The 16022-nt window shown below is 42.0% G+C and overlaps 2 protein-coding genes across 2 annotated transcripts; both read left to right on the top strand.

The window, feature by feature from the left end:
- The first annotated feature begins 1969 nt into the window (after window positions 1-1969).
- Window positions 1970-6096, top strand: crybb1 (crystallin, beta B1). The gene is made up of 6 exons (XM_034148960.1): window positions 1970-1995; window positions 2934-3062; window positions 3489-3607; window positions 3705-3837; window positions 4556-4698; window positions 5788-6096. Exons 2-6 carry the CDS (start codon window positions 2943-2945, stop codon window positions 5963-5965), a joined length of 693 nt encoding a protein of 230 aa, XP_034004851.1. The 5' UTR covers window positions 1970-1995; window positions 2934-2942; the 3' UTR covers window positions 5966-6096.
- A 1172-nt stretch (window positions 6097-7268) lies between these two features.
- On the top strand, window positions 7269-15755 carry acads (acyl-CoA dehydrogenase short chain). The gene is made up of 10 exons (XM_034148959.1): window positions 7269-7348; window positions 8284-8441; window positions 9748-9897; window positions 10613-10724; window positions 10848-10999; window positions 11117-11287; window positions 12235-12372; window positions 12607-12702; window positions 14235-14291; window positions 14383-15755. Exons 1-10 carry the CDS (start codon window positions 7321-7323, stop codon window positions 14530-14532), a joined length of 1212 nt encoding a protein of 403 aa, XP_034004850.1. The 5' UTR covers window positions 7269-7320; the 3' UTR covers window positions 14533-15755.
- The last annotated feature ends 267 nt before the right edge of the window (window positions 15756-16022 follow it).

Below are 16022 nucleotides of genomic sequence, written 5' to 3' on the forward strand. Positions count from 1 at the left end.
TACTCAATATCTGAGTACTTCTACTTTTACTCAACATCTGAGTACTTCTACTTTTACTCAACATCTGAGTACTTCTACTTTTACTCAACATCTGAGTACTTCTACTTTTACTCAATATCTGAGTACTTCTACTTTTACTCAACATCTGAGTACTTCTACTTTTACTCAATATCTGAGTACTTCTTCCACCTCTGGATATAGTGAATTATAAAAAACCCTAAAAACCCCTCTTTACTTCCTGTCTTTATGCTAAACTAGGCTAACTGCCAATATACTACACACACCCATGAGAGTAAACTTAATTATAGTCGTCAAAATGTTCCTTTTAAAACCAGTGTATGTCCTTGTTGTGACCACAGACATAAGAGCATGTATTTTATAGACATGCTGGAGCATCATTTGCATTTAAATCACTTTAAATATCTCTGTAAATCCCCTCGGGGGTCTTTGGAGGTGACGATGATGATGATGATAATTCCTGGATTACAGCGTGGATTATATCTGGATTATCACCTCCATGAGATTATATCCAGTATGGAATCAATTTGGATTACAGTGTGTGTGGTGTGTGTGTGTGATGTGTGTGTGATGTGTGCAGATTAGGTGTGAATAATCCAGGGTCAGATTTCAATGCTAATTCGGCAGAGTTCCAAAAACGACTGCCTGGATGGAAATAAAAAATCTGCTTAATTTATTAAAATGTAGATTTTTTGTTGCTACAGGATTATGAAATCAACATTATCTTCTTATTCATATCCAAAATATCCCATGAAAACCTCAAATCCTCAACAAAGAGCTCAGTACCGGCTCTCTTAACCTTTAAATGTACTTATATATAGTTTATTTATTATAAATGTCACTGTATTCAATCAAAACTAGATGGGAAGAAGTGAATATCTTCGGGGACTATTTTCATCTGGATCCAGATTTTGATATCGTTTTTGGACAACAAGGGAGCTCTAAGAAGATAATTCAAGGTCCGATACGCACGCACGCACACACACACACACACACACACACACACACACACACACACACACACACACACACACACACACACACACACACACACACACACACACACACACTACATTTTAAATGTCAGAAAGGCTTTTTATAGGCTCGGGACATTGTGTGATTTTTCCGGGAAGTTGAACTGATAAACAGAGAGTCATCGGAGGGAGTATTCACATAAAGTACTAATACCCTAAAAGTACTCCAGGCTCATGAACACACACCATCTGCTCAGAACATCTCCTCAAATAGAAATGACTGAGTCTGAACTCGTCAGATAAGACAGAGAGCTGTTTGAAGTACATTCACTGTAGGATATATCTTACTTTAAGGCTTGGGGCTTGGTCCATGCTACAGCCTGGATCATTTGATGTTGTATAAAGCAAATTCCTACTTTTATATACATATTTTAAATTATTTTTTAAGCATATCATTTTACATTTTACGTAATTCCAAAAAGGAGCCGAAACCCACATTCCCCCCGAAATAAATAAAGTATTCTGATTCTGATTTTAGAGTAAATACACACTTTACCGCTGTAGAGATGATCAACAGGTGTGTGTGACTGTGTGTGTGTGTGTGTGTGTGTGTGTGTGTGTGTGTGTGTGTGTGTGTGTGTGTGTGTGTGTGTGTGTGTGTGTGTGTGTGTGTGTGTGTGCATTCCTCTCTCCTCTCTCTCTCACAGCAGCTCATCACATATGAGAAGAAACGCCAGCTCAGGGTTTTTCTTTCAAAATAAAACGCTTACAGCAGACTCCACGGGGGGCCACGGGGGGGGGGGGCGGGGTCACGTGTGGGGGGGGGGCACAGGGGGGGCCAATCGGCTGTTTCCAGGCTCTTTGATGACCCGAACTGATGACGAGGGGCTTTTTATTGTGAGGAGACCCTCCACATATGGCCCTTGCCAGAGTATAAAAGCTGGGGGCAGATTTGGAGGCACCAGCACGAGCCTGCCTTCCACTGAAGCTAAGCTAAACACAGGTAAGGACACACACACACACACACACTCTCACACACACACACACACCTGAACACAGTACAGCATCCAGCAGAGACACAGGGCCCACACACCCTGCCCAACACACCCAGGAAACACCCTTCATCCTGGGGGGAAAGACCCCGACAGACGCCCTATAAACCTTCATCATGAACACAGAGGTGGAGAATAACAAGTACTTTATTTCATTTTAGACGGACTTTACCACTAGAATTTAAAAATGGAAATATAGCATTTGATTTTATTAATCTAACAGCTTTATTTACTTCACAAATTAAGATTTTGGCATAAGAGAACGTTTAAAAAAGTAGATTTTTAGAGGGTTGTAAATTAAACTATAGCCAACGGTTCATACGAGAACAGATTGAGAGGAAATTAAAATACATTTTCTAATTTATTTTAAATACATTTGATGTTTTTGAATTTGGTACATTTAACACTTTAACTACATTATAATGATTTTACTTATTTTTTTAACTTTATTTGGCTTTTTTCTCCGCTACACCTGTAGGAATTATCATGAAAGGTTTATTTTTATTTCACCTTTTTAACTACTTTTAACTTTACAGTTTTTGAGTGTTTTAGAAGTAATTATTTTAGATTTTATTGCTTTTGGTACTTTTACGTTTAACACATTCATTTTTTTGTTTTTTATAGTTTGTTTCTCATCATCCTGTCACTTCAAAGTCAAAGTCAGAGAGATCGAAAAACAATTTCCTACAATCCCGAGGAATACAAAAAATTTAAATATATATAAAAATATGTATACACCTACATAACTATACTATCTTGTCTTCTCATTTTGCTCTAACTCCATCATGTTCATTCTAATCTGTAAAGCCCACTGAGACTTTTGTGACATTGGGCTTTACAAATAAAGTTTGATTTGATTTGATTTGATATACCTCTGTTTGTGTTTCAGACTCTCACCATGTCTCAGACCGCCAAGTCCGCCTCCAGCCAGGGAACCGACGCCAAGGACAAGGGCGCCCCCCCTGCTGCCACCAGCAAGGCCACCAAGACCGGAGAGCCCGGCATGGGGTCCTTCAGAGTGAGTAGTCCCCGCTGTGCCTGCACTTTAGGAACTGGGTTAATACCAGACACACAAACTGTAGAGAAAATGTACTGAGAGAGAAAAAGACAGATTTGTACCCACTCAACTTGATTTATTTAAAGGGCCAGTTACGTAGAGAAAAGTGACAGAAAAAGACATATTTTGGGAGATTGAAATACCCATTTTGAAATGCATTGGTTAAAGTAGAGAAAACTGAGAGAAAAAGACATATATTTGTTGACTGACATAGTTTTCTATTCAGATAATCGAGTCTTTTAGACGCATTAAAGCTTTCCATTGTTTGATATTGCATGGATTAGTTACCTTTCATTCAAAGGAATGAATGCAGCATAAACCAATCACTGACTGCCCTTCTCTATCTCTCTGGTAGTATAACTGTTCCCTGCTGTTCCCTGTGTGCAGATGATGATGTTCGACCAGGAGAACTTCCAGGGAAAGATGATCGAGGTCCAGAATGAGTGTATGAACGTGTGTGACCGTGGCATGGATAGAGTGCGTAGTATCATTGTGGAGTGCGGCCCGTAAGTGGACACACATTACTGCAGATATATTCTTATATATATATAATATTATCCCCTCTAATTGTGCTCTCCTCTCCTCTCCTCCCTCACCCTCCAGCTTTGTTGCATTTGAGCAGACTAACTTCCGTGGGGAGATGTTCATCCTGGAGAAGGGAGAGTATCCTCGCTGGGACACCTGGAGCAACTCCTACCGCAGTGACTGCCTCATGTCCCTCAGGCCCGTCCGCATGGTACGCTCTAATGAGACGATTTCATACATATTTAAACACGACGGCATTATCCTACATTTAATAAGATCATTATATAACAACCTGGAGCAAGTCCTAGCGCAGCGACTGCCTCATGTCCCTCAGGCCCGTCCGCATATACGCTCTAATAAGACGATTTAAAATATATATATAAACATGACAGCTTTATTCTACATTTAATAAGATCATTACGTAAAAACCTGGAGCATCTCCTACCACTGCCTTATGTCCCTGAGACCCATCGGCATGGTAGGTTCATTATATACTGCATTATCTAACATTATATGACATCATTATTGAGAAATAACCCTGTAAATAACCCTAACTAGACGGCATCATCTTAAGATGAAAGCAAAATGAAATGCTACCTTTGTTGGTGAACTTTAATACGAATAGTTCTATGAAACGAACAAAGATAATGACCTGAACACGATTTAAATTCTTATTCAACACCAGAAATCTGAGGACATGACACATATTTAAATAGTAGAATAAGAAAAAGTAGAATAGAAACTACAAAGACATTCAGTTTACTATCATATATACAATTTAGGAAGCTCGACCTCAGATATTTTGGGGATATTTTGCTTTAAAAAGTGACTCAAACTTCCTATTCGCTATGATATTCCCTCTCTCTGATCAGCCTTATCACCCATACATAATGTACTGTAACATGACCCCCTGATCCCCCCCCCTGCAGGACAGCATGGAGCACAAGATCTGCCTCTACGAGCTCTCCGACTTCAAGGGCAACAAGATGGAGATCCAGGAGGATGATGTTCCCACCCTGTGGGCGCATGGGTTCTGTGACAGAGTGGGCAGCGTGAGGGTTCCTGGAGGATCGTGAGTACACATCATATACTTTTATAGATTATAGTTCCTATTCAGACACCTAGAGGAAACATAGAAGCTCCTAAAGGTGCAATAAGATGTCCTCAAAACAATTATAAAGAAAACGGAGAGAACACTGAGAGAAAAAGACAGATTTTTAGTCCCACCTGTTGGAAACAACCTGCTTTGATAAACAATCTGATCTATTTAAAGGGCCAGTTACACACATATCCTCACATGCAGCAAGGCAGAGAGATTTGGATTTATAACCTACGTTTTTGAAATGCATTGGTTAAAGTAGAGAAAAAACTCCTAAAGGACCTCTTTAAAGACCCCTGGAAACTCCTCACGGACCCATAGAATCACTTCAAAGACCCCTAGAACCTCCTCAACAGCCATTCAAATCATCTTAGGGACCCGTAGAACCTCCTCAATGAAAACCAAACCTCTGAATGGACTTCTAAACACTTATGTATAACTAAGGACTTCTTAAAAAAAACCTGGAACCTCCTCAGCAGATGCTAAAACTGCTTTAGGGACCCTAACCCTAACCTAACCCTAACCCTAACCCTAGAACCTCCTCAATGAAACCCAAACCTCTTAATGGACTTCTAAACCCTTATATATGACTAATAACATCCTTTGGTTTCGTAAAACTCTTAAAGGACCTTTTAAAAACTGCTGGAACCTCCTCAGCACACACTAAACCTGCTTCAAAGACCCCTCGAACCTCCTCAACAGCCACTTAAATCATCTTAGGGACCCGTTGAATCTCCTCGATGACCAAAAACCCCACTGGTCTTCTCAGAACTCCTTAAAAGATCATTTTAGGGACTCCTAGAATCTCTTCAATGAAACCCAAACCTCTGAATGGACTTCTAAACACTTATATATGACTAAGGACCTCTTAAAAAGACCCCTGGAACCTTCTCAGCACACAATAAATCTGCTTTGTGGACCCTCAGAACCTCCTAAAGAACCCTTAAGTGTACTCCTGTACCACCACTTTAACATCCTATAATCAAACCAATGAGTTTAAGCATGATACTGTTGACAATTGACCCTTGACTAACCCTCCTCCCTCTCCATCTTCCCTCCCAGTTGGGTGGGTTACCAGTACCCCGGATACAGGGGCTACCAGTACCTGTTTGAGTGCGGAGACTACAGACACTACAACGATTTCAGCGCCTACCAGCCTCAGATGCAGTCCATGCGTCGCATCAGAGACATGCAGTTCCACCAGAGAGGCTGCTTCACCTTCACCGCCGCCACCAAGTAAATACTGACCCCACCCACCATCTTTAGATCTCCAACCCTTCCCTAAATCTACACCACCATCATGGCTCCATCCCAAAGGAAAGACCGGATGAGAACTCAACATCCACTGACTTTTTATGGTGCTAAAAAATAAACAAGTTTTGAAAAACCTGAAAAGCTCACTGGCTGGATTATCTTTATTTATCTCCAACAGGAACAGTGGGGTTGCTGTTGGAGTTAATGGTGTGTTTGTTGTTTGTTGTGCCCTTAAAGTGAAGTGTGTTTATTTATTTGCATCTCCTACAGGTCGCTATTATATTACAGTTATTATTAGATATCTTAATGGGTAAAAAAATCACATTATACTGTTTTATATTACCTTCAATGTGCAAGGTTATCAATGATACATATACATTTCGAAGCATCATTTTGAGATGACCACATTTAAATCACACACACACACACACACACACACACACACACACACACACACACACACACACACACACACACACACACACACACACACACACACACACACACACACACACACACACACACACACGAAATGTAATAAATACAAAGAAAAAGTAAATAATATCATAGTTTTTTGCTTTTAAAAGAGCCATACATTTGGTTATTTGCTACATTTTTATTTGTTGACCTACATGTTGTACTATTACTTAAGTGAAAGTACCATTACTACAATAAATAATACTCCAGGTATTTATTTCTTAGTTATACCAACAACAAACACAAGGTGGTATAGTAACTGAGACTCCAAGAAAAAGTGGTTTTAATACATTTACTGGTTGCTTTGGGACTTTAACATTTAATTAATAAGTTCAGGTGAATCAAAGACACACATTGAATTGAATCTAGGAGAGAAAACCTAAAAAATATGGTTGGGTTAAGTTTACGTAACGTCATGTTAAACTGGTCCACGTGTTGCCTTCACTGGCCCTCGGAAACTCCATTATCAATGCCCAAGAGAAAAACAAAAAAAGAACATTGTGAAACACCTTTAAAAGCCTCGTTGGCGACATCTACACAATTTTGAGGTACTTAAAGCTTAAACATAAAATAAATCAATGATTAAATACACTTTGACAAATATGTATAGGTTCAGATATCCAACAGCAGTATATAATGTTATTCAAATTAGCTCTACATTGACCAGCTGTGATACAAATACATTAATAATCATAATAGTGAGAAACCACGTACCTCAATTTGCTGTACGATTATGTACATACTTTCGTTCATAATTCTCACCTAACGTTTGCTTCCACCTGCTAGTACTAATAATTCTGACGGCACGTAAACGCAGCATTGTGTTTCATAACACCTCAGTTAAAATCTGTTCCTGAAGGAGGCATGGCTGCTCTCTTTAAAGCAAGAAAAGGTGAGTAAATGAGGAGAAATATATATAAAAATAACCAACATTACAGGCATAGGCTATGTAACACAATGCTAGCAATGCTACATTAGCTTCGTGTGGAAACTAAGGGAAAAACCATAGAGAAATATCATAGTTAGCTTAGCTTGATATGTAACCAGTGCAAACATGAAGGTCTTATTATGTAATTTAACACTTTATATGATACCTTATTGTCTTATAAATATACATGTGTGTTAGCTTTCGTTACTGACAGAGGAAACGCGTTGTTATAATATGTTAAACATGTTTCTTAGAGTTAGCTTTCGGCTAATTGTAGGGAAGAAGTTAGCAGCTACATGTTAGCTTTCGGCTAATTTAGGTAACAGGTTAGCTATGTTTAATAACATTAATAACAAGTAATGACGTAGTTTAATGAATGGCAAATCTTGTTGTTTGACAGATATTCTTGATAGTTTGGTGTTTCTATAACTGTCAGAGAGATATGAAGGTGACTGAGGATGAGGATAACCTTTCACCTACTTCATGTAAAGCTAGCAGTGGTGCCTGGTGCGTTCAAAGACAGAAGGAAGTCTATACAGAATAAGGGGAATAAAGGAATGTGTAATTATATGTGAATTATATGGAAGTATTCAGATGATTTACTGAAATAAAATTGCTATTATAAACAATACTGTTACGACAGTAAAGGGACAAAGTACAACAGAAACAAAAGCATGCTTTAATAAATAGCTAAACAGTAAAACATAATTTAGTATTGTATTTAGTGATGCATTTTCTTCATGCATCTCTCTTTCTGTCCCGTCCTCAGCGCTCGGTCTTGAATCAGATTGTAATTGCAATATCACAATAATCACAGTAATCCCAATCATCTATTCTCCACATCGTTCATCCCTGGTTGAGATATTCTAACTAATGAATCTTTCTATCTCCTCCCTCAGCGCTCGGTCTGTGTCTCTCCTGTCGGAGTTTCTCGGCTCTGGCTGAGCTCCCGGAGACTCACCAGATGCTCCGACAGATCTGCAGAGACTTCGCTGACCGAGAGCTGACCCCCATCGCCGGGAAGCTGGACAAAGAGCATGCTTTCCCTAAAAAACAGGTACAATTGAACTCTTGCACTACTACCGCTCAGGTTGCAGTCGAATTGTCCAAAAATCTGCTCCAATCGTCTCTTCCTATCCACTATTCCTTGACCTCTGTGTGAAACTATTTCTATTCTATTTTATTTGTATTTACTTGCACTATTTTACCTACTGTTGGAGGAGCCTGTGAACTAAGATTTTCATTGACATATCTACACGGTATGTACAAATGACAATAAAAGCCTTGAATCTTGAAAACATCCCAGGGTTAAGGAATAGTAGATAGGAGAATTCAAAAGGACTTAGGAAAAGAGACTGCTTTGAGAATCCGACTGCATTTGCACTCTCAAAGTATTTATGATGAGCCAGCGGACGTCATAAATGTGCGTCTGCTGCTGTGCGGAAACTACAGTTTTCTATACAGCGGACTACACAAGATAAGATAGGACTTCATAAGGAAATGGTTGTGCCAGACTTAAGGTCCTTACACACCAAGCCGACTTCGGCCGTCGATAGATGTCGGGCCGTCGATGAGCGTCCTGTCGCCCTACTCAGATTGGTGTGTCCCGCCCCGTCTTGTCTTTTCGGCCGTGCCGACACCCTCCGTCGCCGATTCGACATGTTGAATCGGCGGGCAGTCGGCCTAAGAAATCACTCTGATTGGCTGTTCAGCTTAGCGAATCAGTGCATGAGAAGCGAAACGGAAGTGAGGGACCCAAACAAACGATTAAGAAGGCACATCTGAGATTCCACAGGTTCGGGAAAGCCCCGTGAGCTTCTCGCTGTAGAGTGAAAATGGAACGCACACGCTATTTGTTGTTTGTTTATATCACGCAGTCTGTTCTTCTTCTCTCGGTGTATCGCGCAGTCTGTCTTCCGGTTGTTGCCTCTTTTGAATGACGAATACACACTACCGCCGCCTGCTGGTAAGGAGAGTTATTGCCACTCACGCATGCGCAGTTCGTACGTGCTTCTTGGCCGTCGGCTGAAGTCTTTGCGGTGTGTTCCAGTGCGACACATGGCCAAGACGCAGAGACGTGAGGCGACACAACAGACGTGTTCTTTGCTGTCAGTTTGGTGTGGAGGGGCCTTTACAAAAATACAATAAACACAGCAGCATAATAAAACATAAAACAACATATGTGCAAAGTGTTTAGGGTTATTGAAAGTAACTAACCAAAAATATTTCCTGAGACTTCATTTGAGATGTAAGATCTTCTGGTTTCTGAACATGTTCTGAATGACTGTGAGTAATGTATATGGTAAGGGGGTTATCACATGTTTAAGGTATGTAACATGTTCTTCCTGTGCACGCTGCTGCAGATCCAGGATTTGGGAGCGCTGGGTGTGATGGCCATAGAGGTCCCGGAGGAGCTGGGGGGGGCGGGGATGGACTACCTGGCCTACAGTCTGGCCATGGAGGAGATCAGCCGAGGCTGCGCCAGCACGGGGGTCGTGGTGTCTGTCAATAACGTGAGTGTGTTTTTTATATCAGCTGTTTTTAAAGGTCTCCTATCATGCAAAATGCACTTTCTGATTTATTTTATACATAAATATGTGTCCCCGGTGTGTCAGGAGACGAAAATAAAACCCTCTCTTTTCCTCCGTACCCACATCTCTAAAAACGGGATTTGCGTCCGATATGACGAATATCTGAAATGTGGGCGGGCTTTACACCCACGGGCCAATCAGAAACGTTGCTATCAGAAACAATGAGACGTGTTCTGGACGTAATATGGTCTGTGTTTACATTAGCATCGCTAACACTCAGAGCTAACCTGTACTGGAGAGAGCATGTGTAAAGAAGCAGGAAATAGAAAGGAACTCACCTTGTGGTATCCCTGAGAGAGAGAAAGAGTTTGAGCTCCATACTGTTTCAGAGAGAATCCTTGATGTGGTTTGGAACATGATATGGTGTTTAATCACGTTTTCTTTTTTTAAAGCTGCGGACCCAGAATCAGCACTTTAGTAACGGGCTGAAATAGAGGGGTTTGAGGCTAGAATGCATGATCTGTTTGGTACTTCATAGACATGTTTTTTTATATATCTGAGACTTATAATATTTGCCTAAGAATAGTATAATGGGAGACTTTTAAGATTCAAATGGGTTAAATCATGATTAAGCAGCTACATGGCCTGTGTTCTCCCCTATAGCTAATAAACAATAATATTTCTGTGTGTTTCCTAGTCTCTGTACATCGGGCCGATATTAAAGAACGGCACAGAGGAGCAGAAGCAGCAGTGGATCACACCGTTCACCACCGGAGAGAAGGTGGGCTGCTTCGGACTCAGTGAGCCAGGTAAACGGGTCATTCATGATGATGATAACAATAATAATAACACTGTTAGTTATATATTCACGGGGGGTGGGTCAAATGGCTTTGCAATCAAGTTAACTAAATACATATTGATCCCCCCTCCAGGTAACGGCAGTGATGCGGGCGCTGCCTCCACCGTGGCCCTTCAGGACGGAGAGGACTGGGTTCTGAACGGGACCAAAGCCTGGATCACCAACAGCTGGGACGCCTCGGCCACCATCGTGTTCGCCACCACCGACAAGAAGCTCAAACACAAGGCAAGACACGTCTTACACAAAGAGATAAAGGAAGCATTGTGATATCTAGAAACCTGTTTCACATATTTGTGGTGCTTTGTTACTTCCTCTAAGGTGTGTTTTGTTCCGTGTGTTCAGGGTATCAGTGCCTTCCTGATCCCCATGCCTCACCCCGGTCTCTCTCTGGGGAAAAAGGAGGACAAACTGGGCATCAAAGCGTCGTCCACGGCCAACATCATCATGGAGGACTGCAGGATCCCTCTGGGAAACATGCTGGGGCCAAGAGGGGCCGGGTTCAAGATCGCTATGGTACTTTAATTTCAAAATAAGAGCTGAATCATCCTTCAAAATTCTCTTTTTTCAAAATAAGAGCTCAATCAACCTCAAAATGCTTTTTTTTTACATTGTCCGATGTACTTGTTTTTCAAAATAAGAGCTCAATCATGCTAAAAATGCCCAATGGAAACACCTTAGCTAAAATGAAATAGCTTTGTGGTGGAAACCAAGATCGCCATGGTACTTTAATTTCAAAATAAGAGCTGAATCATCCTTCAAAATTCTCTTTTTTCAAAATAAGAGCTCAAACGACCTCAAAATGCTTTTTTTACTTTTTCAAATGTGCTTTTTTTCAAAATAAGAGTTGCATCATCCTTTAAAATGATCTTTTCACTTTCTCAAATGTGTTTTGTTTTTTTCAAATAAGAACTCAATCATGCCAGAAATGCACAATGGAAACATGTTAGCTAAAATAAAGTAACTTGGCGGTGGATTTAAGATCGCCAAAGGTGCTGTATTTTCTAAATAAGAGCTTAATTAACTAACAAATAAGTAAAGGAAGCTCATCAGATCAAATTAAAAGTTGCTTGATCGTGGATTCAAGATCGCTATGGTACTTTATTATCAAAATAAGAGCTCAATCGACCTCAAAATGCTTTTTTTTTACATTGTCCGATGTACTTGTTTTTCAAAATAAGAGCTCAATCAACCTCATAATGCATTTTTTTTTACATTTTACGATGTACTTGTTTTTCAAAATAAGAGCTCAATCATGCTAAAAATGCCCAATGGAAACACCTTAGCTAAAATAAAGTAGCTTGGTGGTGGAAACCAAGATCGCCATGGTACTTATTTTCAAAATAAGAGCTCAATCATCCTCTTTTCACTTTGTCAAATGTGCTTTTTTTCAAAATAAGAGCTCAATCGACCTCAAAATGCTTTCTTTACTTTGTCAAATGTACATTTTCTGTGTCTCGCAGCAAACTCTGGACAGCGGGAGGATTGGGATCGCTTCTCAGGCTCTGGGGATCGCTCAGGCGTCTCTGGACTGCGCTGCAGATTACGCTCTCAAACGCGTTGCATTCGGATCTCCAATCGGAAAGCTGCAGGCCATACAGGTGACTGTCGTGCAAACACTCATATAGAACTCTCTACACTGCAGGAAAAAGCTCAAATTAAAACTAAGGTGCACTACGACTTGTTTTCCAACTGATAAATACTTTGATGTTGCTTATAAATGGGTCTAAAAACACTTTATTTGGAGGTAAAACTGACATAAATAATAAAGAAACTTTGACTTTAAGGATCCGGAAAGTGATGGTTTTTGTGATAATTGAGTGTTTTCCCTGTAGTTTAAGCTGGCTGACATGGGGGTGGCGTTGGAAAGCGCTCGCCTGCTCACATGGAAAGCTGCTCTGCTTCGAGACTCAAAGCAACCCTTCACCAAGGTACTCCTTCCTTCTGATTTTAACTCGGCCTGTCACGATAATTAATTTTGTTGGACGATACATTTTCCCGGAAATTATTGCGATAAACGATAATATTGTCGGCACCGCTGTAAGACCATTTTAGACCACTGACATAATGATTCGTCAACGACATTTTTGACATGACTGAGACGAGACGATGACGAGCTAAAAATAGATTATTGATAATAAAAACTATGACGAAATGTATATTTAGTTTGAGCCCCGCCCCTCACAGCGAGCCTGGCTGTGTGTGAGCCCCACCCCTCACAGCGCGCCTGGCTGTGTGTGAGCCCCACCCCTCACAGCGAGCCTGGCTGTGTGTGAGCCCCGCCCCTCACAGCGAGCCTGGCTGTGTGTGAGCCCCGCCCCTCACAGCGAGCCTGGCTGTGTGTGAGCCCCACCCCTCACAGCGCGCCTGGCTGTGTGTGAGCCCCGCCCCTCACAGCGAGCCTGGCTGTGTGTGAGCCCCGCCCCTCACAGCGAGCCTGGCTGTGTGTGAGCCCCGCCCCTCACAGCGCGCCTGGCTGTGTGTGAGCCCCGCCCCTCACAGCGACCCTGGCTGTGTGTGAGCCCCGCCCCTCACAGCGCGCCTGGCTGTGTGTGAGCCACGCCCCTCACAGCGCACCTGGCTGTGTGTGAGCCCCGCCCCTCACAGCGCGCCTGGCTGTGTGTGAGCCCCGCCCCTCACAGCGCGCCTGGCTGTGTGTGAGCCCCGCCCCTCACAGCGAGCCTGGCTGTGTGTGAGCCCCGCCCCTCACAGCGAGCCTGGCTGTGTGTGAGCCCCGCCCCTCACAGCGAGCCTGGCTGTGTGTGAGCCCCGCCCCTCACAGCGAGCCTGGCTGTGTGTGAGCCCCGCCCCTCACAGCGTACATGGCTGTGTGTGAGCCCCGCCCCTCACAGCGTGCCTGGCTGTGTGTGAGCCCCGCCCCTCACAGCGTGCCTGGCTGTGTGTGAGCCCCGCCCCTCACAGCGAGCCTGGCTGTGTGTGAGCCCCGCCCCTCACAGCGTACATGGCTGTGTGAGCCCCGCCCCTCACAGCGTGCCTGGCTGTGTGTGAGCCCCGCCCCTCACAGCGTGCCTGGCTGTGTGTGAGCCCCGCCCCTCACAGCGTGCCTGGCTGTGTGTGAGCCCCGCCCCTCACAGCGTGCCTGGCTGTGTGTGAGCCCCCGCCCCTCACAGCGCGCCTGGCTGTGTGTGAGCCCCGCCCCTCACAGTGTGCCTGGCTGTGTGTGAGCCCCGCCCCTCACAGCGTGCCTGGCTGTGTGTGAGCCCCGCCCCTCACAGCGTGCCTGGCTGTGTGTGAGCCCCGCCCCTCACAGCGCGCCTGGCTAAAATGCTGGTCACATCCTTATGTAAACAAACACGCATGTAAACGGCAATTTATCGAGGTCAGAAAAGTTATCAAGTTCATTTTTATTTATCGAACGATAAGTCAATTAATTGCTTATCGCGACAGGCCTACGTTTAACATTTCTGCACACGTGTTTACCCTCATTTTGTATTTCCTGCAGGAAGCAGCCATGGCTAAACTCGCAGCGTCTGAAGCCGCCACCTTCTGCGCTCATCAGGTAAAAAGCAATCCAAACGGAGGGTTAAAACCACAGAACACCTCCCTAAAGGTTCTTTAAATATCCCGTGTGTGTTTCACTTGACTTCCAGGCGATCCAGGTGTTGGGGGGGATGGGCTACGTGACGGACATGCCGGCGGAGAGGCATTATCGAGACGCTCGCATCACGGAGATCTACGAGGGAACCAGTGAGATCCAGAGACTGGTGATAGCCGGACTAATCTTGAAGGAGTACCAGTGACACGCAACCGAAAAACTGACAATAAATCACAGATCTGGAGTCAGATGAGTCGACCTGGAGACATTACCTCATACGTAAAGATAGGAGAATGTGAGCTGAGCTGCAGGTTTTATATGTTTGTATCAAAACACTATTGAATGCCGACGTTCAGAGGAGATTCAGATGATTTTACGTGTCAATTAACCCCCATTTTTTCACGTTTCGTGAGAATTAAAGCACTTATTTTTGACTGTAAGCTCAAAAACGTCACTTTTTCTTTGCTGATTTAGGAGTCAGTTCACTTCAAAAATCACAAATCTGCTTAGAAATAAAAAAAGAACTCTTATAACTGCGTGAATATTTGGGTTTTAAAGTTAGCTAAAAAATGTCCGACTTTCCTTAGCGTCTTTTAATGCATCGCCACATTTAAGGATCAGTTCATTCACTAATACTTTCTTTCATGCCATGCAGACGGTTTTAGTTTCGTATGTTATTTGTCTCCTTTTCAACAATTAATTTCTAAATATTCTGCTTTTTAATACAGTAATAATGAGATAAATTCAACAAGAATCAAGGGTTTCAAAAATATACAATCACAAATCTGCTTAGTAATAAAAACAACTCTTATAACTGCCTGATTATTCTGGTTTTAAAGTTTCCTTTTTCATGCAAACCGAAGCTGCTAATGGATCATCTGGCCTACTTTTGAGAGACTTTCCATGAAATGTCTACAAATATAGTCCAGAACAACATTAAATAACAGTTTATTATCATTAGAATTTGATAAATAGACACAAGATTAATTGTATTCAAGGTTTTGTGTGAACTGACCCTTAAAATAATCACTTCCGGTGACAGCCAGCAGGGGGCGCTGCAGTGCCTTCATGATTCTTTGACTCACTTTCATCAGTTTCCGCAAAATAATCACTTTTTTTTCCAGATTGAAAACATTTGTTGACTTTAGTTTTACTAATTTAATATCATGAATGTCAGTTAGAGATAATACTTGAATGATTGTGGTGAATAAAGCCTGATAATTGAAGCCTTTTAGGGGATACATCTGTTATGAAATACAGTTTGTCTGCTTGTGTTTGGTTATTTTCACTGTGCCTCAATAACTTGTACATATTATAATGTATTTATGATGTGTGGATGATAATAAAAAACACAATTACAGGATTTAAAGGAGGGACATTACTGTTTTTACTGCAGCAGAAAACAAATAAAGCAACATTTCCAGTCGATTTCAGCAACATTTTGATCATTTTTAACAACTTTAAGTGCTTTTTGATCAGTTTATCAATAAAACTGATGATGAAAAAGACTTGCAAAAATAGCAAAATAAATGTCTTATATTTCATCCTTTAGATTTATCTTTAATGTGTTCATTTTGTTTGCTTTTCACCTCCTAGAATATGACGTTTTTCTGTCTTTTTAACCCAAATTTCCTGCAGGTTTTTCACAGTTTCTTCTTATTTATTTTTCCACAAAATGATATTCAAGCCAAGTTA

Source organism: Trematomus bernacchii, unplaced genomic scaffold (assembly GCF_902827165.1).
Source record: "Trematomus bernacchii unplaced genomic scaffold, fTreBer1.1, whole genome shotgun sequence".
NCBI lineage: Eukaryota > Metazoa > Chordata > Actinopteri > Perciformes > Nototheniidae > Trematomus > Trematomus bernacchii.